Source organism: Amblyraja radiata, chromosome 12 (assembly GCF_010909765.2).
Source record: "Amblyraja radiata isolate CabotCenter1 chromosome 12, sAmbRad1.1.pri, whole genome shotgun sequence".
In the NCBI taxonomy this organism is placed as follows: Eukaryota; Metazoa; Chordata; class Chondrichthyes; order Rajiformes; family Rajidae; genus Amblyraja; species Amblyraja radiata.
In genome coordinates, this window is record NC_045967.1 from 52,571,696 (window position 1) to 52,591,507 (window position 19,812).

The 19,812-nt window shown below is 41.1% G+C and overlaps 1 protein-coding gene across 1 annotated transcript in view; it reads left to right on the forward strand.

Annotated features, from left to right (window-relative positions):
* Positions 1-17,457, forward strand: part of LOC116979205 — a 21,926-nt gene extending 4,469 nt beyond the window's left edge. The window contains exons 4-10 of the mRNA XM_033030774.1: positions 2,426-3,344; positions 4,852-4,994; positions 6,399-6,538; positions 10,233-10,387; positions 13,807-13,874; positions 14,243-14,338; positions 15,847-17,457. Coding sequence (XP_032886665.1) covers positions 2,426-3,344; positions 4,852-4,994; positions 6,399-6,538; positions 10,233-10,387; positions 13,807-13,874; positions 14,243-14,334 — 1,517 coding nt within the window. The 3' untranslated portion in view covers positions 14,335-14,338; positions 15,847-17,457. The remainder of the gene's footprint in view (positions 1-2,425; positions 3,345-4,851; positions 4,995-6,398; positions 6,539-10,232; positions 10,388-13,806; positions 13,875-14,242; positions 14,339-15,846) is intronic.
* The last annotated feature ends 2,355 nt before the right edge of the window (positions 17,458-19,812 follow it).

Consider the following 19,812-nt stretch of genomic DNA (forward strand, 5'->3'; position numbering starts at 1 on the left):
GTTTTGTCTGTGTTTGGCCCATATCTCTTGGCTCTGAACTAATGAACTGTGAAATAATTAACTATTCGATATTAGTATTCAGTTAGTTGGAAATCTCATTGTGATAAGATGTCATTTTAATCAGGAGAGGAGCGAATGCCACCTGAACACAAGTCGTGGTCTGATCAACCACGGCTGGGTCACCTGGGTGAGGGTGTCTGATGTTGAAAGACCCGAAACACACAATGACCCCAGGTTACATCACTGATGATGTGTTCAGGAGCATCAATAGATTTTTTTTTTTATCAATTAATCTGCATATTTTTTTCTTATTGCCTCTTTTTTTACCTTCCTGGTTTTTCTGCTTGACTGAGCGGAAAGGTATTTAATGGAATTTTCTGATTCTAAAATAGTAAAGAACAATGTCATTCGTTTTGCACATTGTTACAAATTATATTTCCAAATTAAAAAATATATATTTCAGGGAAAAATATAAGGTTGCCATTTCCAGTTTAATCAGTAGTAGATTGTTTTAAAAGAACTTCAGCCAGTCTTTTGCCCCTTATGCATTCCTCGCTGATGCTTGCGCATTATTTATGTTATGGATTTATGTAACTTCAGTTATTATTTGGATTATTTACAGTTAGTTTGCCCTATAAATGCAATCCTTTGTTATTTGATATTTCTGTAATAAAACGCTTTTAACGCCACTAACACATGGCTTGGTGTTATCGACTTTGTAATACAGAGGCTCCCAAACTTATAGAAACATTAGAAAATAGGTGCAGGAGTAGGCCATTCGGCCCTTCAAGCCTGCACCGCCATTCAATAGGATCATGGCTGATCATCCAACTCGGTATCCTGTACCTGCCTTCTCTCCATACCCCCTGATCCCTTTAGCCACAAGGGCCACATCTAACTCCCTCTTAAATATAGAAACATAGAAATTAGGTGCAGGAGTAGGCCATTCGGCCCTTCGAGCCTGCACCGCCATTCAATAGGATCATGGCTGATCATCCACCCTGCCTTCTCTCCATACCCTCTGATCCCCTTAGCCACAAGGGCCACATCTAACTCCCTCTTAAATATAGCCAATGAACTGGCCTCAACTACCCTCTGTGGCAGAGAGTTCCAGAGATTCACCACTCTCTGTGTGAAAAAAGTTTTTCTCATCTCGGTTTTAAAGGATTTCCCCCTTATCCTTAAGCTGTGACCCCTTGTCCTGGACTTCCCCAACAACGGGAACAATCTTCCTGCATCTAGCCTGTCCAACCCCTTAAGAATTTTGTAAGTTTCTATAAGATCCCCCCTCAATCTTCTGAATTCTAGCTAAATTCTAAATTATGATCTCCTTGGTTTACTATCAACAAATTCTGTAAATTTTACCCATTTTTCAAGTTGGTAAAATAAAATAATAATAATAATAATAATGTTTCATGATGTGTTTCATATGTTTCGTGAATAACTAAGTATATTAGTGGCTAAGTATATGGACAGTATATATTCCATGAGTTTAAATATGGATACTGTGCAGGTGATTATTCCATGAAATCAAATATAGAACAGTACCACACAAGTACTTTCAGTATAAAACAGTATCTGCAGTTCCTCCCTACACAACACAAACAGATTCTTCGGCCCACAATGTCTATGCCGAACATGTTGCCCAGATAAACTAACTTCATCTGCCTGACGATCCACGTCCCTCCATTTCCTGCATATTAATGTGCCTAATTGAAAGCCTCTAAAACGCTACTCCCGTCTGCCTCTACCATCATCACTGGCAGTGCGCTCTAGGCACCCAACATTCCCTGTAAAAAAAAAACACCCAAGAGTGGGGAGTGTTTTATTGTCATATGCCCTGAAACGGAACAATGAAATCCTTACTTGCAGTAGCACAACAGATATGTAAACATTAAAGGTACTCAGAAATAGGGGACTCTAATTATCTAGGGTAGGAAAGAACTGCAGATGCAGGTTTAAATCGAAGGTAGACACAAAATACTGGAGTAACTCAGTGGGTCAGGCAGCATCTCTGGAGAGAAGGAATGGGTGACATTTCGGATCGAGACAATCAGTCTGAAGTCGACCCGAAACGTCACCCATTCCTTCTCTCCAGAGATGCTGCCTGTCCCACTGAGCTACTCCAGCATTTTGTGTCTACCTTTCTAATTATCTAGGGCTCTGATTATGGAAATTCTGCTTGAAATGAATTCTTCCAACTTTCTTGGAACCGACTGACTTATAATTTCACGTTGTGTGTACGGTAATTACATGAGTTTCAAGCTTGGCATCCATTCAAGGTGCTTAATATAGCATTTTCCAGTGGCTGCGGTTGAAACGGCATGGAAAATTGTGACACTAATAGCTTGAGGGCTGAATTTAGCAAAGATTTTCCATTGTGTTTTATTATTTTTCTGTCCTTTATTCCATATCTGTTCTACAGGTGTCTTATTTCAGCTAGAAAAGCTCATGAATAGATCACGGATTCCAAAACGTCAACTGGCGTCCAATGGTTGTAAAAGTAGCGTTAATGGTGTACCTCCAAAAGATCTTAAACGTCCCAAGGAAATTATAAACGGATGCGTTGGTGAAGGATTCGTCAGCTGTGATCCTGAGCTTCACATGTCCAGAAGGAATATTTCCCAGGTCAACGGTACATGTGACCATAGTATCACATCAAAATATGAATTGGACAAAGTGCAAGAGGAAGAACTATTAGTGAAACCCTCCAATGAAAGGGTGAGAGTTGACCAGCCTTTAGAAGTTAGAGCATCAAATGTATACCGTGATCTCAGAATGTCAAAGGTAGATGATAAGTTAACTTCTGAAAGCACTAATCTCACACAACAACAGATACGGAAGGAAGAACCACTTATCCTTGCCAGCAAATGCAAGCCATCAAACAGCAAGCAAATATACGTGGCTGGGTCAGAAAGGGAGGTTTGGGACACTTTTGAGTTCACTGCATCAGGCAGCAACACGGAAGATGAAGGAAAAAGGACTTGTGATACCCAGATTGTGATCCCAACTCTGGATGTTACTTCCTCTCAAGAACCTAGGAGTAATAATGATGCTCTCCAACAGTCAAATCCATTTGATCAAATATCAAACTCAAGAAGGTATATTGTTTCTCCTCAGCAATGTGTCCGTCCTTACAACAGCTTGGAACCACTAACTGACAGTCAGTTTACAAATTCGCACGTTGAAAGCAATGCGGGTTCACCTTTAACTGAAAATATTCAAGAATTCCAATATTGTCGGTGGCAGGAGATGGAGATAAGGGTCAGTTATGTCGTTGATCCTCATTATTTTTACATACAACACATCAGTCAGGAGCTACCAGAATTAATGATGAAATTAAAGTAAGTACAATATTTTTTGTTCTATCCTGCGTTCAAAAATAAATTTCTATTTGAACAGTGGAGGACATAATTTCTTCAGTCACCAAATCTTACACAAAGGGTAGTGCCTACTATGGAACATTGACCTTTCTTTGTGTGGGAAGGAACTGCAGATGCTGGTTTACACCAAAGATAGACACAAAGTGCTGGAGTAACTCAGCGGGACAGGCAGCATCTCTCGAGAGAAGGAATTGGTGACGTTTCGGGTTGAGACCCTCCTTCAGACTGAGAATCAGGGGAGGGAAATTAGAGATATGGAATGGTGCAAAGAGCATGTAAGGTGTGAACAAGGCAGATCAAAGCAGAAGCTGTTCAAGGAAATGTACAATGATTCGTTGTTGGCTATGGGGAAGGCGACAACGAGGTATAGAAAAGGTAAAATTAATCAGGAGGACAGTGGAACTCGCAGGAGAACTAGGGTGGGAGAGGGCGGAGAGAGAGGGAAAGCAAGGGTTACTTGAAGTTGGATAAATCAATATTCATACCGCTGGGTTGTAAATATGAGGTGCTGTTCCTCCAATTTGGGCTCACTCTGACCTTACTTTGGTGATTACAGATAATATATAGTTTGATTGTTCAGGAACATAGCACAAGGAATATTACTGATCTGTATGCAAAAAAAAATGTCATTCTACCTTGGTACACGTGATAATAAAGAACCATTAAACCATTGGTCACTCATTTTACACACTTTGTGGATATCGCCACACTTCCATCTGCTTCCTCAGAGAATGATGTTGAGGGACCCTTTAACCTTTCTCTGTCCAGTATTCACAAACAGATTATATGATAATATGAATTGTTCTTTTCATTTACAGAGATGCCAGGTCTTTAATGGGATGAGAATAGAGCATATGGGCCGAATGCAGGCAAATGAGATTAGCGTAAATAGGCATCAGGCTTAGGTTGGATGGAGATAGGCAATAACAACCAGTTTCAGTGCTGTATTTTCTATATTTCTAAGACAAATTAAGTATGTTTTCAGTATAAATAGAGGGTTAAAAGCTTTCAAATAGAACACAATTCCTACAATAAATGTGTTTCTTAAGAGGGTGGTGAATCTGTGGAATTCATTGCTACAGACGGCTGTGGAGGTCAAGTCAATGGAGATTTATAAGGCGGAGATAGATAGATTCTTGACTAGAACGGGTGTCAGGGGTTCTGGGGAGAAGGCAGGAGAATGGGGTTAGGAGGGAGAGATAGATCAGCCATGATTGAATGCCGGAGTAGACTTGATGAGCCGAATGGCCTAATTCTGCACCTATCACTTATGAATTTATGAAAATCAAATGGGATGTGTAAATTGTTTTTCCAGAGTGAATTACCCACTGTAAAACAGAAATTAGCACTGGATTTTTCATTATCTTGAGGTTGACGAATGCCCGAGTAGCATTCAATAATCCCTATTGCAACATAATCCCAGGTGTCAGAAGAGTTAGAATTAACATTGATTACCTTGTTTTTACAGTGTTGAGTGTTCACAGGACTCTGCCACAATGTGCTGCATCCCTGTGATACGTTCCTATGTCTGTGCCTGGCTCCCCGAAAACAAACAGTGGTACAGAGCTTATGTGATCAACGTTGTGGCACCTGAAGAAACCGTCACAACTGGTATGGGCACAGTGTATTCGAGGCTGGCTAGAAAGTGTATCATAAATACAGACTGTAAATGGAATTACACAAGGGAAAAGTGTGCAAATGCTGTGATATCACATAGATTTTGAAATCACGTCATTCAAATCATACTTAGATTGCCCCAGAGCCAATTCTTCATGCAAGCGATTTAGACAATGACTGCTAATGGGCTATGTGGTTATAGTGGGGAAAATAAAAGCTGGAGTAGGCTATTTGGCCCTTCTTGTCTGCTTTGTCAGTCACCAAGATCACAGATGATCGAATATCTTAGTGCCACTTTTCTGCACTAACCCACATCGCTTGACAGGGTTAGGTTTATTATTGTCACATGTACCGAAGTTAAAAGCTTTGTTTAGCAAGCTATACAAACGGATCAGATATACCATACATAGGTCCAATTCGTTCAAAACTTAAGTACGATAGATAGAGTAAAAGGGAAGATACAGAGTTCAGAATATTGTAGCACATCAGTTCCCTAGACAAAGTCCAACATCCTTAATGGGGTAGAGGTGAATTTATCAGTACACTAGTTTATGAAAAGGCTGTTCAAAAGCCTGATTACGGAGGAGAAGAAGCTGTTCCTCAGTCTGGCAAAACGTGCTTCAAGCTTCTGTACCTTCTGCCAGATGGGAGCAGTGAGAAGGAGGAATGAACGGGGTGAGACAAGTCTTTGATTATGCTTTTCCCAGGCAGCGTGAAGTGTAGATGGAGTCAATGCTGGGAAGTGTGGCCTGTGTGATGGATCGGGCTACATCTACAACTCTGGGCAGACCTGTTCCCAAACTATTGTATATATAAAAACCTATTAATTGCTGTCATAATCTATTCATTGTCTAAATCTTTCAACCCCAGCTTTGTAGAAAATATCAAATAGGCTATTATTTTCTTTTCCCTTTAAATGTTTATATTATTTGTTATGTTTGCAGCAATGCAGATTTTTTTTGTGAAACTCATATGGAAGTTTTCAATATTGAATAATTTGGGGGGAGAATTATTATTGTTTGAAACATTAGAACATGGTGGGGCAGCAGCAGAGTTTCTGTCACACAGCGCCAGAGACCCGGGTTCGATCCTGATTACCGTTGCTGTCTGTACGGAGTTTGTACGTTCTCCCTGTGACCACGTGGGGTTTCTCCGGGTGCTCGGGTTTCCTCCCATGTTCCAAAGATGTACATGTTTGTATATTAATTGGCTTTGGTAAAATTGTAAAATTATCACTGGTGTGTAGATTAGTGCTAGTGTACGGGGACCGTTGGTCGGCACGGACTTGGTGGGCCGAAGGGCCTGTTTCTGCGCTCTATCTCTAAACTAAATCATTTGTTGGAGCACACACTTCCGTGGAAGATTAAAATAGTTAATTTTTACTTAATTTTTTTGCAGATAGCCATCAGCACATTTTAGTGGAAATATTATGCATAGATTATGGATTCTCTGCTGCACTTTCAGTCAGTCATTTAAAAAATTTACCGGAAACGTTTTATGCCCTTCCTCAGCAAGCTTTGCGTGTTTCTTTAGAAAATGTAAGTATGAAAATATTTGGCGGAAATTAATTTGTTTGAATTTGAGCATGTTAACAGTGTCTTTAAGTTTCAGTGGTCTAATGGATTACATTTCAATAATCTCATGATCCAGAAGCCTATATCAGTGATTTATAAAAATGAAGTCCAATTCCATCACAATTTGAGGAAATTAACTTTAGTTAATTAAGTAATCTGGAATAATGCCTGTGTAAGTAAACTACAGGAAATGTAGACTACTGTCATTGAAAACTCATGCGATATTGTTTTCACTCATCATGTTATCAAAATAAATAAACCATATTTTTTTGAGAATTATTTTTATAATTCCTACCTTTTATATTTGTGGGCATAGCAAAGAAACAAAATAATACTGCATGAACTCTTTATAATTCTAATATTAATAAATAAACCCATAGAGTATACAGCGTGGAAACAGACCCTTTGGCCCAACTTGCCCACATCGGCCAACATGTCCCAGTTACACTAGTCCCACCTGCCCGCATTTGGCCCATGTCTCTCCAAACCTGTCCTATCCATGTATCTGTCTTACTGTTTCTTAAACGTTGGGATAGTCCCTGCCTCAACTACCTCCTCTGGCAGCTTGTTTCGTACGCCCAACACCTTTTGTGTGGAAAAAGTCTGTATTGAACAGACCTATGAATGCTGTGTTAGAAACTGCAGTCCAGTAATGTATTTATACTGTATGCTCTTTCTTGGTGTACTCACAGTGGTAGGATATAAACTTATGACTGACTGTTTTCAAGTCGCCTTTACATGTTTGAGATAGATCCGCAAATAATATCGTGGAAGATCTGTGTTCCAGAGACAACAGTCTTTCAGTAGGTATTACAATTCAAATTATATAACCAAACCATTTTAGTAATGGGATGCATGCTTCCTTATTATCATTCATATTGTGTATCTTTTTAACTGAAGTGGTGAGTTGGTTGGACTATTAAGTTTTCAGTCCAACCAACTCTTCACTTAAGTTAAAAAGATAACTGAATTACCTGATTTTGAGTTAAGGCGGCACGGTACGCAGCAGTAGAGATGCTGCCTGACAGCGCCAGAGCCCTGGGTTCGATCCTGACCTCGGGTGCTGTCTGTACAGAGTTTGCCCGTTCTCCCTGTGACTGCGTGGGTTTTCTCCGGGTGCTCCGGTTTCCCCATACATTCCAAAGACATGCAGGTTAATTGGTCTCTGTAAATTGTCCCTGGTGTATAAGTAAAGTAAATAGTAAATTTTTTTTATATAGCACATTTAAATCAACTCGCGTTGAAACCAAAGTGCTTTACATAGAATAAATAATTAGCTTTCCATAGAAACATTAAAAAAAGTATGCTATATAGTATCGAATTCGTATACTGTATAGTATAGTATATACTGTATAGTATGATATAGAAAATTTAAAAAACTATACTGTATAGTATAGAATTCGAGTACGGGGTGACCACTGGTTGGCACGGACTCGTGAGCCAAAGGGCCTGTTTCCACATTGTACCACTGAACTCGAAACACTAAAGATAGGTATGTTACAAAACTTACCTTCAGCGGCACTGCAGTTCTGCCACTGGCCGTGTGCGCGATTTTGCAGCCTTTGAGGGGGGGGGCGGGGTTAAAATGCGGTTTAAACCTACCTGTCCTGGATTATATTTTCTCGGAGCGCAAGCTTTTGCAGAAGAATTGTTCCGTCGTCCGTTCTGTGATTTTTTTTTTTTAAATCGCCCGACAAGTTCAGCGCTGGAGTAATTTATAAATCAGCTTCTAAAGCCGTCAATGCCGACAACGGGGACGGATTTCACGTAAGGGACAGGTAAATGTAATGTTAAAATTGTACAAGGCATTGGTGAGACCAAATCTGGAGTATGGTGTACAATTTTGGTCGCCCAATTATAGGAAGGATGTCAACAAAATAGAGAGAGTACAGAGGAGATTTACTAGAATGTTGCCTGGGTTTCAACAACTAAGTTACAGAGATAGGTTGAATAAGTTAGGTCTTTATTCTCTGGAGCGCAGAAGGTTAAGGGGGGACTTGATAGAGGTCTTTAAGATGATGAGAGGGATAGACAGAGTTGATGTGATCAAGCTTTTCCCTTTGAGAATAGGGAAGATTCAAACAAGAGGACATGACTTCAGAATTAAGGGACAGAAGTTTAGGGGTAACATGAGGGGGAACTTCTTTACTCAGAGAGTGGTAGCGGTGTGGAATGAGCTTCCAGTGGAAGTGGTGGCGGCAGGTTCGTTGGTATCATTTAAGAATAAATTGGATAGGCATATGGATGAGAAGGGAATGGAGGGTTATGGTATGAGTGCAGGCAGGTGGGACTAAGGGAAAAAAATTGTTCGGCGCGGACTTGTAGGGCCGAGATGGCCTGTTTCCGTGCTGTAATTGTTATATGGTTATATGTTATATGGTAAAGGAAAACCGTTTATTTTATGTATAAAGTGCTCCTTAAGATGCCTTTAATTCACATTTTACGTTGCGAAACGGTGATTCTTTCCCCATACGAACCGGCAGTATTTTTCTTGCCGATATGGGGTTTAAATTCACCGCAACCGCAACGTTCCAAATGATCGCGTTCCAGAAAAACCCACTCGCAAGATTATTTAAATGGCCATTAATTTACAGGTATTAAACACAAAATTCCTTCCATTTGGCCTATAAATCCATGACAATGAGATTTAAAAACCATGTTATATTGTGAATTCTTGTGTGTATGTTATTTGGACACATAGGCTATTTAAAAATGTTGATCTTTTCTTAAGAAATGGATAGATGTTTAGATCTAGTAATTGAATTATGTAATTAGCTACAATTGGGTAACTAACTAATTATATGCTTTAATTTCAGGTCATCCAAGTAAGTTTGTTTCATATTTGTTTCAGAATGCTTCAATCTATATTATTATATTAAGAAAATCACTGAATTTGATCAGTAAATTTCAGTCTGATTTGCTCTCATTGCATTCCAGAAATATAGTTTTTAAAGAGCATGTGATATATTGGTGTGGTTACAGGCTAGTTGGGAATGCTGCATAACAAAGATAAAGATACCTGTTACTTTTTTGCATATCTTTCATTCATTGGCCTTTACCTCACTACATCTATCTATATTTAACACTGTGTGTGTGTGTGTGTGTGTTTCTGCCTGTCTTGTGGTTGCCAGCCTGTGGGTGCCAACCTTTGATTCGTTGCTACGCCAACACCAGACGCAGAAACGCCGAGATTTTTTCCATTTCGGTAGAGATTTCACTTTTCATTCCAAGTATCCACCCCTGATTAAATTTTGTCGTGTTTATGTACACATTTTTAATAAAATCCTTCTCCCCCCCCCCCCCACTCACTCATTTTGTCGCCTCCTGCTGGCCAGCGACCATAACGGCTGCTGGCGCCCGCCTCTCGCCATTTAAAAACAGCCGCACTGCTGAGTGCTGGAATCTTATGTTCGGGAACGGCTTGAGTTGGAGGACCACGTCTCCCGTGGGGGCTACGGGTAGGGAACGGGTGCATTGGGGGATTGGTCTCGTCATCATCTATATCTCTCGTTTCCTCTTATCCCAAACCAGTTTGAAGAAGGGTCCCGACCTAAAACTTCACCCATTCCTTCTCTCCAGTGATGCTGCCTGTCCCGCTGAGTTACTCCAGCATTTTGTGTCTATGTTCTATAAGATATTCTCCGATGATTGTCTGCAGGTTTCTCCAGTACATGGTGCCGTATGGTGCAGGTCAGACATCAGATGGTTCAAGAAATTAGTGAAAAACAAAACGTTCTTCGCAAGACTTTACCAAAAACTGAACGTTGTGACAGTGGTGCTCTTCAGTGAAAGGGGGAAAATAGGCATCATGAGGTAGGCTCGTCCATCCCTGTCCCTTTGTTCAGCTGCAATGTTCTTATTTAAAACAAAATCACAAGATTAGTTTAAAATGTGTATTCAATATAGGGGATAAAAATATTCTTTTGATTGATGCATTCACTAGCATTTATTAAAATAGACAATAATAGCTTGTTTTTTAATTGATTGAAAGACTTGAATTGACAGAAGGAGGCCAAGTCAATGGATACTTTTAAGGCAGAGATCGATAGATTCTTGATCAGTACGGGTGTTCGGGGTTATGGGGAGAAGGCAGGAGAATGGGGTTGAGAGGGAAAGATAGATCAGCCATGATTGAATGGCGGGGTAGACTTGATGGGCAGAATGGCCTAATTCTGCTCCTATCGCTTATGCGGTGGAACAGTATGGAAACTGGCCCTTCGACCCACCGAGTCCATGCTAACCATCGATCCCTCGTTCACACTAATTCTATATTATCTCACTTTCGCATCCACTTCCTACACATTAAGAGCAATTTACAGAGACCAATTAATTTAAACACCCGCACGTCTTTGGGATGTAGGAAGAAACCAGAGCATCCTGTGGAAACCCATGCGGTCACAGGGAGAATTAGCAAGCTTCACATAGACCACAACTGAGATCAGGATTTTACACGGGTCTTCGGCGCTGTGAGGCAGCAACGCTGCCAGCTGCGCTATTATGCCGCCCGTTCAATAATATAAACATTTGTATTACATTTCATTTTGATAGTAATCTGTCTCTATATATTATTTGGGTACATATTTGGGTGAAGAGAGCAGCTCTGCCTTAAAAAATATATACGTATCCATGAATTATATACAGCATTGAAAAGTAAGCACAAGAAGAGACTCTTTGGCCCACAAAATCTGTGCTGAACACAATGTCAAGACCAATCTTTTTCTGCCTGTACATACAGTGTCCTCCATATTGTTTGGGACAAAGACACATCATTTATTTATTTGCCTCTGTACTCCACAATTTGAGATTTGTAATAGAAAAATCACATGTGGTTAAAGTGCACATTGTCAGATTTTATTAAAGGCCATTTTTATACATTTTGGTTTCACCATGAAAAAATTACAGCTGTGTTTATAAATAGTCCCCCCCATTTCAGGGCACCGTAATGTTTGGGACACATGGCTTCACAGGTGTTTGTAATTGCTCAGGTGTGTTCAATTGCCTCCTTAATGCAGGTATAAGAGAGTTCTCAGCACCTAGTCTTTCCTCCAGTCTTTCCATCACATTTGGAAACTTTTATTGCTGTTTATCAACATGAGGACCAAAGTTGTGCCAATGAAAGTCAAAGAAGCCATTATGAGACTGAAAAACAAGAATAAAACTGTTAGAGACATTAGCCAATCCCGAGGCTTATCAAAATCAACTGTTTGGAACATCATTAAGAAGAAAGCGAGCACTGGTGAGCTTACTAATCGCAAAGGGACTAGCAGGCCAAGGAAGACCTCCACAGCTGACGACAGAAGAATTCTCTCTATAATGAAGAAAAATCCCCAAACACCTGTCCGACAGATAAGAAACACTGTTCAGGAGTCAGGTTTGGATTTGTCAATGACCACTGTCTGTAGAAGACTTCATGAACAGAAATACAGAGGCTACACTGCAAGATGCAAATCGCTGGTTAGCCGCAAAAATAGGATGGTCAGGTTACAGTTTGCCAAGAAGTACTTAAAAGAGCAACCACATTTCTGGTAAAACATCTTGTGGACAGATGAGACGAAGATTAACATATCAGAGTGATGGCAAGAGCAAAGTATGGAGGAGAGAAGGAACTGCCCAAGATCTAAAGCATACCACCTCATCTGTGAAATACGGTGGTGGGGGTGTTATGGCCTGGGCATGTATGGCTGCTGAAGGTACTGGCTCATTTATCTTCATTGATGATACAACTGCTGATGGTAATAGCATAATGAATTCTGAAGTGTATAGACACATCCTATCTGCTCAAGTTCTAACAAATACCTCAAAACTCATTGGCCGGCGGTATATTCTACAGCAAGACAATGATCCCAAACATACTGCTAAAGCAACAAAGGAGTTTTTCAAACCTAAAAAATGGTCGATTCTTGAGTGGCCAAATCAATCACCTGATTTGAACCCAATTGAGCATGCCTTTTATATGCTGAAGGAAAACTGAAGGGGACTAGCCCCCAAAACAAGCATAAGCTAATAATGGCTGCAATACCGGCCTGGCAGAGCATCACCAGAGAAGACAGGCAGCAACTGGTGATGTTCATCAATCGTAGACTTCAAGCAGTCACTGCATGCAAAGAATATGCAACAAAATACTAAACATGACTACTTTCATTTGCATGACATATCAGTGTCCCAAACATTATGGTGCCCTGAAATGGGGGGACTATGTATAAGTGTTGCTGCAATTTCTGCAGAATGTATAAAAATACCCTTTATTAAAATCTGCAATGTGCACTTTAACCATTCTTCTTCTTGCGTATGGTGTGCACAGCCTAAAGTTGAAGGACAACTTGTTGTATTTGATCTTATTTGATTGTGCACGGCAGGTTGATTGCATTCGTTGAAACAGGGCGGACCACGTGAAGGTTGCAATCTCCCACACCACTTTAACCATAAAATAACTGCAACATGTAGTCATGGTCATCTTAGTATTGCAGATGTTGGGGTCTCTACTCCCATGTATTGTGACTGTCCCAGACTTGGTAAGTTAGTGTCCCTGGTAATACTAAATTAGCCCGGGACTTGTATTTTCGGTATATCCCTGACTCGCCATCAGTAGTATACTGTACAAGGGAACTGGAATAAGTATTGTACCTTGATAGACACAAAGTGTTTTGGTAACTCAATGAGTCAGGCACATCTCTGGAGAAAAAGGATGGGTGACGTTTCAGGTTGGGTCCCTTCTTCGGGCTGTAGAAGACTGTAGTAGACTGTAGAGAGTCTGAAGATGGGTCCCGACCGAAAACGTCACCCACCCTTTATCTCCAGAGATGCTGTCTGACCTGCTGAGTTACTCCACTTTGTGTCTATCTTCGGTATAAACAAGCATCAGAAGTTCCTATCTACACAAATAACATACCTCAACTGCTGGTGTGAATCAGTAGTGAATTTATTGGTTCATTTTTGCTGTTGGTAATGTGAAAGAATTGCCAGCATCCATGGGATTGTCATGTCCACTTTATGCAGTGCATTTATTTAGTTATTCCCTTTATCCAATATCGGTACACTGTGGGCAGCTTGATTGTAAACATGTATAGTCTTTCCGCTAACTGGACAGCACGCAACAAAAAAGCTTTTCACTGCACCTCGGTATACGTGATAATAAACTAAACTAAACTGATTAGCCCAGCTGCTTCCAGTGTATGTTCATTTCCAGTAACTTTGTTAGGCTTTGCTTTGTAACAAGTTTATTTTCTCTTTAGGAGAGGGTCCACACTTTCCCAAAAGATGGCAGCAGCTGGTTTTGCAAGATTATCAGAAGCTGATTGCAGTAAGTGTTACGCCCTTCAGATTTTAGAAAAAGGAATAGGTGACATTTCGGGTCGGAACAGTCCTTCAGGCTGCCGCAGCCTGAAGAAGGGTTCCGACCCAAAACGTCACCTATTCCTTTTCTTCAGAGATGCTGCCTGACCCACTGAGTTACTCCAGCATTTTGTGTCTATCTTCAGTTTGAGAGTTAATGGGTTGAAGCGTGCATTAACTGGCCCACCACCTGCCTGCAGGTTCCGATGCCACATGCATAGGGCTAACCTCTGGAGTCGACAACAAAAATCGCTGGTTGTGCAATACTGCTGTATAACACATTGTGAATAACAATGTCACGAAAAAATTGTGAGAGATTTATTTTTTAAACCTTAGCTTCTTCACCAAAAGGTAGACCAAGTATACCGTGGCACTGGAAGCAACGCATAATAAAATTGCTATCTGAAGCAACTAATTTGAAGAAATGACCAGGTATGTTCCAGTGTGCGTAGATTATGTAGGTAAAAGGACGCAATAAGTAGTACATGCGTTAATGTGTCTGGGATTTCAAATGCTAACTTTCTGGTATTTCAATAACACCAGTGTCTCATGATGTGTTTATGCTTGTAAATATACATCTCAAACTCATTAACATAGAAACATAGAAAATAGGTGCAGGAGTAGGCCATTCAGCCCTTCGAGCCTGCACCGCCATTCAATATAATCATGGCTGATCATCCAACTCAGTATCCCGTACCTGCCTTCTCTCCATACCCTCTGATCGCTCTAGCCACAAGGGCCACATCTAACTCCCTCTTAAATATAGCCAATGAACTGGCCTCAACTACCTTCTGTGGCAGAGAGTTCCAGAGATTCACCACTCTCTGCGTGAAAAAAGTTCTTCTCATCTCGGTTCTAAAGGATTTCCCCTCAATCCTTAAGCTGTGACCCCTTGTCCTGGACTTCCCCAACATCGGGAACAATCTTCCTGCATCCAGCCTGTCCAATCCCTTAAGAATTTTGTAAGTTTCTATAAGATCCCCCCCTCAATCTCCTAAATTCTAGCAAGTACAAGCCGAGTCTATCCAGTCTTTCTTCATAAGAAAGTCCTGACATCCCAGGAATCAGTCTGGTGAACCTTCTCTGCACTCCCTCTATGACAATAATGTCCTTCCTCAGATTTGGAGACCAAAACTGTACGCAATACTCCATTAAGAAACAATCTTTGTGAAAACAAACTGTCAGAAATTAAATCCCATAAGATAATTCTTAGCAAGACGACTGCACAATTATTCTGATTATAATGGCGACACAGTGGTGCAGCGGTAGAGTTGCTGCGTTACAGCGCCAGAGACCCGGGATCGATGCTGACTATGGGTGCTATCTCTACGGAGTTTGCGCATTCTCCTATGACTGCATGGGTTTTCTCCGGGTGCCCCGGTTTCCTCCCACATTCCAGATACGTGCGGGTTTGTAGGTTAATTTACTTCTGTAAATTGTCCCTCGAGTGTACGATATAACAATAGACAATAGGCGCAGGAGTAGGCCATTCAGCCCTTCCAGCCAGCTCCGCCATTCAATCTGATCATGGCTGATCATCCCCAATCAGTACCCCGTTCCTGCCTTCTCCCCATATCCCCTGACTCCTCTATTTATAAGCCCTATCTAGCTCTTTCTTGAAAGCATCCAGAAAACCCACCTCCACCGCCCTCTGAGGCAGAGAATTCCACAGACTCACCACTCTCTGTGAGAAAAAGTGTTTCCTCGTCTCCGTTATAAATGGCTTACTCCTTATTCTTAAATGTACGGGTGGGGGGGATTGTTGATCGGCATGGACTCGGTGGGCCGAAGGGCCTGTTTCCACACTGTATCTCTAAAACCAAAACTATATCTGATGATGTAATGCAAATTACGACGGTTAAGATGTCATTTGGCATTTTCATTAATGTAGAAGTTTGAATTACCTTTCTCCTGATGGCTATTTTCTCTCCTTTTTACAGCCCAGGCATTTTTGATCTTTAGTTTACCCAGATCAAAACAGAACAGAAAAAGAGGCAGACCCGAACATCAATTTAATTTCAATTTGGTAGCACACTGTTCAATGGATTCATAAATGTTTAGTTTACATGTTACTGGAACTTACTTGTTAATCAGCACTCCATATTGTATTATAAAGACACATTGAACACATTTTAAGCAAAGGATATTGGAATCTTGTTATGCTTTAGATTAACAGATGCCCTAAATGATGTTGTTGTAAGCTGTTGTGTTCTTGTCTAGCAGTACCAACTGTACCACTTTTAAGGGAAGTTTTATTTTACAGTTTCTCCTAGTTCAGCTGAATATTGAAACCAAAAATCTGGAAATAATTAGCAGGTCAGGCCATTTCTGTGGAAAGAAAAACAGTGTTTACATTTAAGGCCAAAGCCTCTTTGTCGAGCTGCAGAATTCTGATGAAAGATCTCCAAGCAGCAACACTAACTCTGTTTCACTTCCCACAGATGAGGCCTGAATTGCTAAGTATTTTCAGCATTTTGTTATTGTAGATTTCCAGCATCTGGCCGTTCTCTTTGATTTTTAATTCTGTTGAATACTTACTGGTCATTGTTGGTACTTATTCTCCATGCAAGTTCATAAGTCATAGGAGAATAATTAGGCCATTCGGCCCATCAATTCAACTCTGCCATTCAATAATGGCTGATCTATCTTTCCCTCTCAACATCCATTCTCCTGCCTTCTCCCCATACCTTTGACACCTTTCCTACCAGACAAGTATCTGTCAATCTGGCCTTAAAATGACTTGACCTCCGCAGCCGTCTATGGCAATGAATTCCACAGATTTACCACCCTCTAACTAAAGAAATTCCTCCTCATCTTCTTTCTAAAGATACATCCTTTTATTCTGAGGCTATTCCATCTGGTTCTAAACTCTCCTACTAGTGGAAACATGTGCTCCACATCCACTCTATCCAGACCTTTCACTATTCGGTAAGTTTCAATGAGATCCACCCTCAATTTTTAGCAGTACTTCTTAAACTAATTTAGTGTCATTCACCCTTGAGTCTTTATCACAAAATTTAATTCACCCTCGACTAACTTATCTTATGTTTTTCGGTAATTTTCGTCTTATTCTCCCTTGTGTATAATTATACACCCTTGTGTATAATTTATTTTGTCACCCGAGCAAAAAGCATAAATTAACTTATTTCTTAAGTGTTTATTTTATTCAACCTTTTAAACATCTTAAAAATATGTAAAGAAACAGAGAAAAAAAAAAGTTCAATTACCACTGGAGTTGGAAAATCATTATATTAGAATGATAAAAAAAAACATTCCAACATCTAAACACTGGGCTTCAGCCCCATCCTATCCTTTTGGGCTTTGATTACTGCATACTTTTCTTGGAAAACAAGCTCAAAAAACCATGGAGTATATAAATTGGCAACACAAAGTAACGTTACAATTCAACAGTTGCCTACGGCCATCCTCCAGTGTTGCCGTTTATAAATTTATGCTCCCACTAGCTCGTCTGGTCTTCCCTAAAAGGTTATATTGCAGTAAATTTGGGAAATATCCTGCTACTTTTAAATTAGAAAACCATAAGTAGAGAGGACCACTGCACATCTCGTATGTGTATGTGACAAATATACTTGACTTGACTTGACTTGAAAACATATCAAATTTCCAGCTCCACTGCCATTAAAACCAATAAGAGCTTACTAACCACTTTATTGTCAATGCCTTTTTTAAGTATAGAAAAAAAAAATATCCGAATGAATTAAGTCATTCACCCTTCATTCACCACTCTAGTTTCATTCACTCCAAAATAATTTCATTCGCCCTTGGGTGAACCATTCACCAGTTTAAGAAGCACTGGTTTAGTGATACAGCATGGACCCCCAGGCTCTTCAGCCCACAGAGTCTGGGCCGACCAACAATCCCTGCACACTTGCACTCTCCTACACACACACCACGGTCAATTTACAATTATACCAAGCCAATTAACCTTCAAACCTGTACGCCTTTGGAGTGTGGAAGGAAACCGGAGATCCCAGAGAAGACCCAGGCAGGTCACGGGGAGAACGTACAAACTCCGTACAGACGAGCACCCATAGTCAGGATCGAACCTGGGTCTCTGGCGCTGTAAGGCAGAAACTCTACCGCTGCAGCACCGTGCTGCTCAATGCCGCCCTCATCCTTCTAAAGTCCCGCAAGTACTGTCAAGCGCTCATCATATGTAAACCCAGCCATCCCCAAGTGATCTTGATCCCATGTACCCATTCCATTCTGGTAACTCATTCATCTCCCAGACATTCAAAGTTGTCATCTTTTTGAAAAATGTATTGTTTTAGTCATATTTCTCCATTATAGCTCTTGCGTTAATCAAAATAACGTAATTCTATCTATTCTATCATCTAATTACCCATTTGGAACATAAAATGTAGTAGATGAGATTGGAGGAGGTGCACATGAACCTCTGTCTCACCTGGTTCATTCAATGGATGTGAGGGAGGAGGTATAGGGACAGGTGTCACATCTTCTGTAGGTATAGGGGAAAGTGCCTGGGAAGGGGTGGTTTGGGTGGGAGGGGTTGAGTGAACCAAGGAGTAGCGGAGGAAGCGGTCTCTGTGGAAAGGGGTAGGGATGGAAGGTGGTGGGATAATATTGAAAGTGGCGGAAATGTTGGAGAATGATGTGTTGGATGCGGTGGCAGGTGGGGGTGAAAGGTAACCAAACGCATCTGCTGATGTGTACGTCCTCCAGCATCATCTACTCTATATTCCGTCTTCCCAACGTGGTCTCCTTTACATGCCGCCACCTTATTCACCATTGTCCTGTGGTGTACTGTAACACGTTTCGTTCAGATTGATGTTATATTTTATAAGTTATTCACATTTTTATATTTACAAAGCCCCAATCTGAGAAAAAATTCTTCCCTCTGCACTGGCACTTACAGCCAAAGATTATAGAGCTCTTTGCTTACAGCTATGACATCGCAATGGGATTGTAGCCCTGCTCGCTACAACGTTGCTATCCCAGGACAGAGTCCTGCCAGCCCAAGCAAGTGCAATTGCATTTTTTTTAAAGTTTAAAATGAGGGAGGGTGAATAAGGGGAAATGAGCAGCCCCCGTGCAGTTGGGGGCTATGGGTGATTGGTGGAATATTGCATTGGGGGAACGGGTTGTGTTGGGGGAACGAGTGAGTAGTGGAATATTGCGTTGGGGAACGGGTTGCATTGGGGGACCAGGCCTCCCGTGTTGGTGAAGGGGTGAGTGGTGGAATATTGCGCTGGGGAAAGGATTGTATTGGGGAACCGGGCCTCCCATGTGAAGGACCCAACGGGTCCCACTTGGTCTAGTATATTTTACTAAAACTCCCATCTTGTTTGTTTTATGTGTGTCTGTGATGAGTGTGATCCTGAAATTACACCAAAACGGTACACGATAGCGCTACAATTTTGGCCCACCTTACTCACCATTGTCCTGTGGTGTGTTGTATCAAATTTCATTCAGATTCATGATATATTTTAGAAGCTATTCACATTTTAAACTTTACAAGAACCACTTTGACAATAATCTCTTCCATCTGCGCTGACAGTTAGCATCGTATGACGTCACAATGGGATCTCATTTACATAAACTGCCCATCAGCAATGTTCCGCCCCACAATGTCATCACAATGGGATCTCATTTGCATTTTAAAAAATCAATTAAAAAAACACAGCAGCTTCAACCTCACAATGACGTCAGGGGGGGTAGGGAGGGGAGAGGGGTTATGGAGGGAGGGAGTGAGTGACTGAGGGTGGGGGAAAGGAGAGGTGGGGGAGGGGAGGAGGAAGGGAAAAAAGAGGGAGGGTGAACAGGAGAGGGAGGGAGTGCTGGGGGTTGAAGAGGCATGGAGGAGGATAGGGGTAGGAAGAGGGATGCGAGGCGCACTTGTGGAGGGTTGCCGTGACTCGCCTCAC